The sequence below is a fragment of the Tribolium madens genome, unplaced genomic scaffold (assembly GCF_015345945.1).
Source record: "Tribolium madens isolate multiple individuals breed KSU strain unplaced genomic scaffold, Tmad_KSU_1.1 Scaffold_19;HRSCAF=116;Tcas5.2_LG9, whole genome shotgun sequence".
NCBI classification, from domain to species: domain Eukaryota; kingdom Metazoa; phylum Arthropoda; class Insecta; order Coleoptera; family Tenebrionidae; genus Tribolium; species Tribolium madens.
The window spans coordinates 5,148,245-5,156,080 of NW_025400983.1; the positions used below are offsets into that span (position 1 = coordinate 5,148,245).

Genomic DNA, 7,836 nt, shown 5'->3' on the forward strand with positions numbered 1-7,836 from the left:
TTTGAAAAATACGTCAGCAAATTTTTGTCATATTCGCTTTTCGGGTGAAAACGTCAATAACTTTTTTCTACATTTCAGAAAATAAAGTTTTTAAAATCCTGAAAAATTAAATTAATTGCATTTTAAACAATTTTAGATTTTTAAAAGTTTTAGGAGAATTTTAAGTAAAATGTAAAAAATTTTGTTCATAAACTTTGTAAAACACAAAACCAAGTTTTTTTAGCCTTTTCATATTTTTTTTATTGAGCTTAAAACAAAGTTTTTTCTTTTAATACTGAAATTTAAATATAATTACATATAATTCTTAAAAACCGCTTGAATTTCTTTTCGTAATTTTTCCTAAAAACGATTCTTTTAATAAAATCTTTCATCAGACCACAGATGAGAACAAAATGTTTCATCATGCAAAAATCAAATGATCGTTTATCTGAAATTTATTAAAACTAAAAAGGTTTCAAAAATTCCATCAGAATTAAAACTAATTTTTTGAATTCTTGGTATCGTTAATTCTTTTGTTATGGTTTTGCTGTTTTCCACAACATATTGTTTTCGGTTAACAAATTTAAAATATTTTAGTAATTTCAGAAAAAAAATTAAAAGGAAAATTAAAAATTTTAGGGGAAATTTGACCCCTATTATTTTTTTATATCAATTTGTAACGGGTGTTTATTCAAATTTAGCGTCTTAGTTGGGGTGATAATGTCAGATTAATAACTTCAAAGCTCGTTTCTGAGTTATCCTGTATATCTATTAAGTAAAATGTTAAAAGTCTTGTTCATAAACTTATAACATCATTAAACTAAGCATTTATAAACTTTTTCTTTTTTTTATTAAATTTGAAACAAAGATTTTTCAGTTATTACTGAAATATAATTACATATAATCCTTAAAGCAACTATAACTTCTTTTTCATATTTTTTTTTCATAAAAACGACTCTTTCATAGAGAGCGAAATGTTTTATCACGCAGAAAATTTCATTCGAAATTTTTTAACTAAAGTTTTTATGTTATATCGAATATTTATTCATCAATTTGTACAATGTGTTGAAAATATAGAAATAAACAATTTAAAATTAATTTATGTACAGTGTGGCACTTATTAATTGTCTTTTTAAGCGCAGTCATCCGAAAACACTTTCGTTCTGTTTTTCAAAACTTGTTTCAGTCATAACCTAGTGATTAAACAAAACCTAATTAAGTCACTCGCAATAAAAAATAGAGTAAAAAAGAAAAAACAAACAACAGCGCTGTTCCCACTTGTCAAACTTCTTCAAAGCCTGTTGTTTTTGAGTCATTCTGTATACCTACTTTGCCATTCATTAAACAAAGAAAGTTTTAGATGAATTTTAAGTAAAAATCTTGTTCATAAACTTAGCTTTTTTAACTTTTTCTTTGTTTTTTTATTAAACTTTATACAAACATTTTTCTGCCATTTCTGAAATTTAAATGTAATTAATATAAACATTTTTTTTATAAAAACGACTCGTAATAATTTTTCATCAGACCAAAAATGAGAGCAAAATGTTTTATGATATTATGATACAAGAAAGGAAAAAAAACAGTTAAGTAAAATTTATTAACTAAAGTTTCCAAAATTTCCAGAAATGTTTAAGAAATAAAATGTATTTTAGTTTTTGAATAAAACCTTGCTGCTTTGGTAAAAATTTCAAGTAATTTAAAAAAAACAAAAATAAAAGGAAAATTAAAGATTGTATGAGAAATTTGGCCCCTGTTATTATTTTAAATCAAATATTTATTCATAATAAATTTGTACAATGTGTTAAAAATACACAAATAAACAATTTAAAATTAATTATGTACAGTGTGGCACTAATTAATTGTCTTTTTAAGGACAGTCATCAAAAATAAATACAGAATGACCCAAAAACCCTCTCACCCGTTTTTGAGTCATCCTGTATACCTATTGGGCCCTTGATTAAACAAAAAAATTAAATCAGTCTCGGCAGAAAAGAGAGCAAAAAGAAGAAATAAACAAAAGCGCCGTTCCCATTCGCCGAATTTTCTTCACGAATTTGCCTGGCAATCATCGGCTTATTTTCTTCGATAATTTCAGCAACTGTTGAAGAATCCGTTGTGGCGGCGCCATCTGAAGTGCGTTGTGAAAGTTCCGTCGTCACTTTCGTAGTTCTCTTCTCCGTCGTGGTGCTCAGACTCGAATTAACCAAATAAACTTTCAGGAAAGTCAATTCCGGGAAATTGCTGAAATTCCTGACAACGAATGACTCGACTTGGTCGTAGTAGCCGTTTGCGGAGACTTGAAGTTTGTAATTTCCGGGCAAAAGGAGTCTCCAGAATTCACCCGTTTTGCCAGTGTGGAACGTGATATTTCGACCCGAAATCTGCAAAGCGGCTTGCTCGACGGGCTGCAGAGTGGCACTGTCGAGAATTTGGCCCGTGACGCCCCTGTGGGCCTCCACACAGTAATTTATTAGCGCCTGAAAATGGGAATTAGGCCGGAGTTATTCACCAGTCAGGTTACCATTTTGTTTTCTTCCCAGAACTGTGGCAGGGCTTCCGCAGGTGGATATTTACAACACGAGATTTCTAGAGTGATTTCCATACAACCGTGGAATGCATAATTGTAATCTTGCATACCTCCTATTGAAATTATTTGAATAAAACCTTGATCAATAAATTGTTGGTTTACCTGTGACAGTATTGTTAAGTAATTAATTACAATTACTTTAAAAGATAACAATAGTAAATAATAGTAATAACTCTTAATAACATTTGGAATTTCGTGTTTATTCTAATCTTTTTTTAGTAACGTTGCATTCTTTAGAATCACTTTTAATGTCAAAGATATCTTAAATTTTCTATTTTTCTATCTTCCCCTTCGAGAAAATGGATCAAAAGTCAAAACGCTATTTTGTTTTTCTATTTTTCAAATTAATTCAAAATTAAGCTCTTTAAAAAACCCATTGAAAAAAAATTTCTTATTACCTCAAAAACGTGAAAACGACATAACATTTTACTTAAACCTTTTACTACTATAAAAAAATTAAATAACAAAAAATTTCTTAAATCTTTTGATGAATTTTGAATATTGTACCTCAATGAAAAATGATCGTATTTAACTTTAAAAAAATCCATGTGTAAGCTTTAAGTTTCTAGTGTTGAAATCTTTTGGCAAAAAATTTTCTGAGGTACGGTTATTGGATACGTAATCCTAAGAAATAGCGCGAGAAAAAAATTGTATTTGTTTTATTCTTTTTTTGGTCCACGAATTTGAGAAAATTTTTATTAATTAAATCAATACATGAGCCGGATAGCTTGATCATTCAGTTTCAATTTACTTTTTAAAAGAATTAATTGTTTCTGTATTGTGTAATCTTCATCAAAATGAAAAATCCATTTTTTTCACCCTTCCTCTATAATTTTGCATATTAAAATTAAGAAAAAATGTTCAAATGAATTAAAAAAATTTTTTTGATATTCTTGAAAATGTAAAATATGAGACCATTTATTAAGTTTTTGTATACCCTAATTTTACTCATCGTAAATTAATTACATTCATGAAAAATTGAGCTGTTTTCAGCACTAGATTTACGAATATTCATGCAAATTTTCAAAAAAGTCAATTTTAAAATTGTTTCCAGAGTTTTTTTTGTCAAATTTAACAGTAGTGTATTATTTTTCAAAACTCAACAACTTGAAGCATTTTGCAACTTTGAACATGTACTCTTTTCTTTACATTTTTTTATGTTATTTATTGATTTTTTTCTTTTGTACTCTCAGTATACAAAAAATTATATTGTTTTTAAATTTTCTAAATGTTAAATACAAAAAATTCAGCAAACATAAGAAAGAAGAAATCGTTTTTTCGCGTAATAAATAATAATTGTTCTCAAGTCCTGCAAGTTATACCAATTTTTTGTTTATGCACCCATTAAAAATATGTTGGCTATGACTATTGATACCCTTCAGGGAGAAAACCAGTTACAGTTTTCCAACTAATTCATAATGATCAAAAAATTGAAAATTGAAAATTTTGTACTGAGCTCCAAGATTCAATTATAACTGATATTAAAAAACGGTTTTCCCATATTTTAAACTTTAATCTATTTTCTAGCAGACCATATATTTTAACAACTTGTTCAATACCACAATTTAAACTCAATTGGATTAATTCCGAAAAAGATTTAAAATAAAATGTCACCGTTAGGAAACTTTTTATGAGTGCAATTCAAAAACATTTTTTGCCTTCAAATAGTAACCAATTTTTTCCCGAATCACCTATAGAAAATAGTTGTAAAAACAATCTCAGCGAAAATGCCTCATATAAAAAATTTTTCGCTTATTTGAATTCACCAAATAAAAACTCCTTTCTATAAAAGACTATCCGGCAATATTTAAGATTTTTAAAAAAATATAATATTCTATTACCTTTATATACCTGTTGAGCAAATGTTTATTTCCTGTGGTCAAATTTTGACACCACGTAGAAAAAAAATTGAAAATGTTTTGTTTTTAAAACATAATAATAGCATATAGCAGTAGATAAATAAGTATCAGAAAAGTTAGATTAATTGTTAAAATTGTATACAGGGTGTGTCAGAACTCGCGCCCCAGAGAAAAATTTCAAGTAGATAAGTACCAGGAACATGGAAAAAATGTTTAAAAAATTCTTTGTCGAACAATTTTGACATTTATTTTTTGACATTTTTTATGTCTATTTAATGATACTAATGATCTTGTATATGTTTTTTTATAATTATTTAGTAAATGTACAAAAATCTTGCTAATAAAAGCCACAAATAACATTAAACAGAGTTATAATTTAGGATAAAGCTTCCTTGTTTCCTCTTGTAATAGCCTGTAGCAAAGAAACTTGAAAAATAATTTTTTATAGATAGAATTTTTTTCCATTTTTTCCATGTTCCTAGTATCTTACCTTACATAACATTTTTCTCTGGGGCGCGTGTTCTGGCGCACCTGTATATCATAAAAGATGTAAGTTTTTGAGTTGTGTTTTTTCTTGTATAATAAAAATTATAAACTATGAAATCAGTATTTTATTGAAGCTTATTTTATTGTTTTATTTAAAAGCTAAAACAACTAACTACAAATGAAATATTATTGTTTTAAAACTTTTTCCCAGTTTTTACCTGATCCTTTCCAAACAGGAGATGATGTAATTGATTATTTGAAATTACACCAAAGCGTGTAATTGTAATTGTAATTAATTACCTTCGCATAATTTGTAATTTCAATTGTAATTGTAATTAAAAACATTTTGAAAAGTAATTTCACCATCACTGACCTGTGAGCGGATACCAAGCAGCTCCATTAACAATTCCTCCTTCGAATTTCTGAAACTTATTACACAGATCGCCTTTGTGCATTTTTAAGTGATTTCTCGCGTAAACATTCGCCAAATGCATGAAAACGTCATTGTCAGGAGTCAGCGACGGCGGATTTGTCGAAAGCGAAGCTGAAACGCCACTGAAAAAACAACCGCGAAAATAATAACAGTCTTACTCAATTCTTGTACTGAATCGAATGGATAATTTGCGACTAGGGCCCCGCCGTGGAGAGCCGCCGATAAAATAAAAGGCACATCACGTAGCCACTTTTTCACAGCTTTGGTTTCAGGAGCCTCCGGAATTCGGTTTGTGCGGTAATAATCCGGGAAATTCCGGTTCAAATCCATCCTAAAGGCGTTATTTCGGCCGTATTCACCCTCACACATGTTTTCACTGGCCAAAGCGAAGCCATCCGGGTTCAAATTGGGCAAAAAATGGATTTTTGTGTTGTCTAAAACCCAAGTGATTGTCGGATCGACTTGGTAATTGTCGCGCAAAAACTGAAATTTTTGTTAAAATGAAACACAAAAATGGGAAATTGAGTACCTCCATGAAATGAAGGAGGATTTCCCGCCCCACAGGTTCATTCCCGTGCACAGTTCCTATAAATTTAACATTTGGGACACCAATTTTCGAATCCTTGGCGGCTGTTAACCGAACCACCCACAAGTCGTTTTCTGAAAGAAAAAATCACTCTCCTGTTTCAAATTAGAGATTAATCACTTTTTGTCGATTTTCCTATTGAGTACAGGCCAGTTTTGATCCCTTGAGTCGTTGAAGTGAAATTTTTTAAATATTTTTCAAGTTCTGTGTTGTTGTGATATTGCCAGTCTAGTGATTTCACAAGAGACACCGAAAGAAAGAAAGTAATCACCAATTCGCGGCAAAACATTGTCACTGGGTTCGAAAACTGTGCAAAATGAAATCTTTCTTCAGCTGAAACCACAATTGGCGCGAACTTGCGGTCAGATTTTGCACAAATCTGAATTCGATTTATGTTGAAAGACGAGTGATACAGTTGTGATCAGTCGAGTTTTTCAGCATAATGGAGATAATAAAATGTTTCTTCAGCAAAACAAACTCATGACACTTGTAACAGAAACAAATAATAATTTTTTATCGCGGCGATTTATTATCACTTGAATTATTTTCTTTTGATTAATATTTACTTTGCACCGGAACGGAAACCGCAACGGATGTTCTGAACGATAATAAATATTTCACCTTTAAGTAATTGTAAACATAACTTCGCATAAATTTTGCACGAGGTGAGACTCGTTTTATTTATGTTTACGATGAGTTATGATTGTAAATAAATTTCTAGTACAATTACGTAATTTTTGGTGGTTTTTGAATTTCCACAACACAATTTACAAGTTTTTCAATTTGGGAAATAATTTTCCGATTTTGTTGTCCAGTATATTTTTTATTTTTTTGCCAATCTATCTCTCACCGAAATTACCTACCAGCTTTTGCATGCTTTTTTCCCTCTTTTTGATATTTATAATTAATCGGAATAATTCCTATTTAGTGATTTCTTTCCTCTTTGTGTTATGTATAATAATAATTAATTAATTCAAGAATGTTTTACTATATTCGTATTTTTTAAAAGAGTAAAAAAACGAAGGGTTGAAACATTCAGAACTAATTTACGTACTCTCCGAAATTTAATATTTTCATACAACTAATAAACAAAACTCAAAATTAAAAAAAAAATCTTTCAGATTCTTAACTACTGTCTAGTTCTAGGTGGAATGTTTTATAACAAAAAAGCTAAAACCCTAATTTTTTCCTATGTACAAATTTTATTTAATTAATTTTTTCTCTCATTTCAGAAAATTGTAGATCGAAACAAAAAAGGAAAAGCTTCAGGTCATTTTATTTTGAAGCTCGCTGCTTAAGGCTTCCAAAGCTCAGTGCTTTTTTAACACATCAGTGTCTTTTTTCTTCTTTTATTTAACAATTAATGTCATTAGCATATTTTAAAGAAATTCAATTCGAACTTCGTAAATTTCTTGTTAAGCTTTTATACTCACCGTTTTTTAAGTTTCACAACACAAAATTTAACATTTTTTAGATTGTTGCCCAGTATATTTTTTATTTTATTTCTATATATTTTGGCAATCTATTTCTTACCTACCTGCTTTTGAATGCTTAGTTTTCCTCTTTTTGTGATATTTATGATCAATTGGAATGATTCCTGTTTAGTGATTTCTTCCATACGTTATAATAATTCTTAAATGTCCTTATTTTTAGTTTGGATTTTCTAAAATATTAAAAATGTGGACATGAAAGATTCAGAACTTACTCTCCGAAATATATTTTCATGCAACTAATAAACAAAACTCAAAATTAAAAATGTGGTTTTCAGATATTTTACCGAAGAAAAAGTCAAAACCTTAATTTTCTCCAACATAGGTACTCGTACTTACCAATTTTTCTCCTATCATTGACGTGATACTTTCTTAAATTGTAGATCATAACAAAAACGTTATTTACGTTGGATAAA

General features: G+C 29.0%; 1 protein-coding gene across 1 annotated transcript; it reads right to left on the reverse strand.

Annotated features, from left to right (window-relative positions):
* Window positions 1–1,789: 1,789 nt before the first annotated feature.
* LOC123011066 (carboxypeptidase D-like) lies at window positions 1,790–7,440 on the reverse strand. Its single transcript, XM_044408334.1, has 6 exons — window positions 6,051–7,440; window positions 5,874–6,004; window positions 5,503–5,827; window positions 5,285–5,455; window positions 2,501–2,619; window positions 1,790–2,456 (listed from the first exon to the last, which is right to left on the reverse strand). Exons 1-6 carry the CDS (start codon window positions 6,217–6,219, stop codon window positions 1,950–1,952), a joined length of 1,422 nt encoding a protein of 473 aa, XP_044264269.1. The 5' UTR covers window positions 6,220–7,440; the 3' UTR covers window positions 1,790–1,949.
* Between the last annotated feature and the right edge of the window lie 396 nt (window positions 7,441–7,836).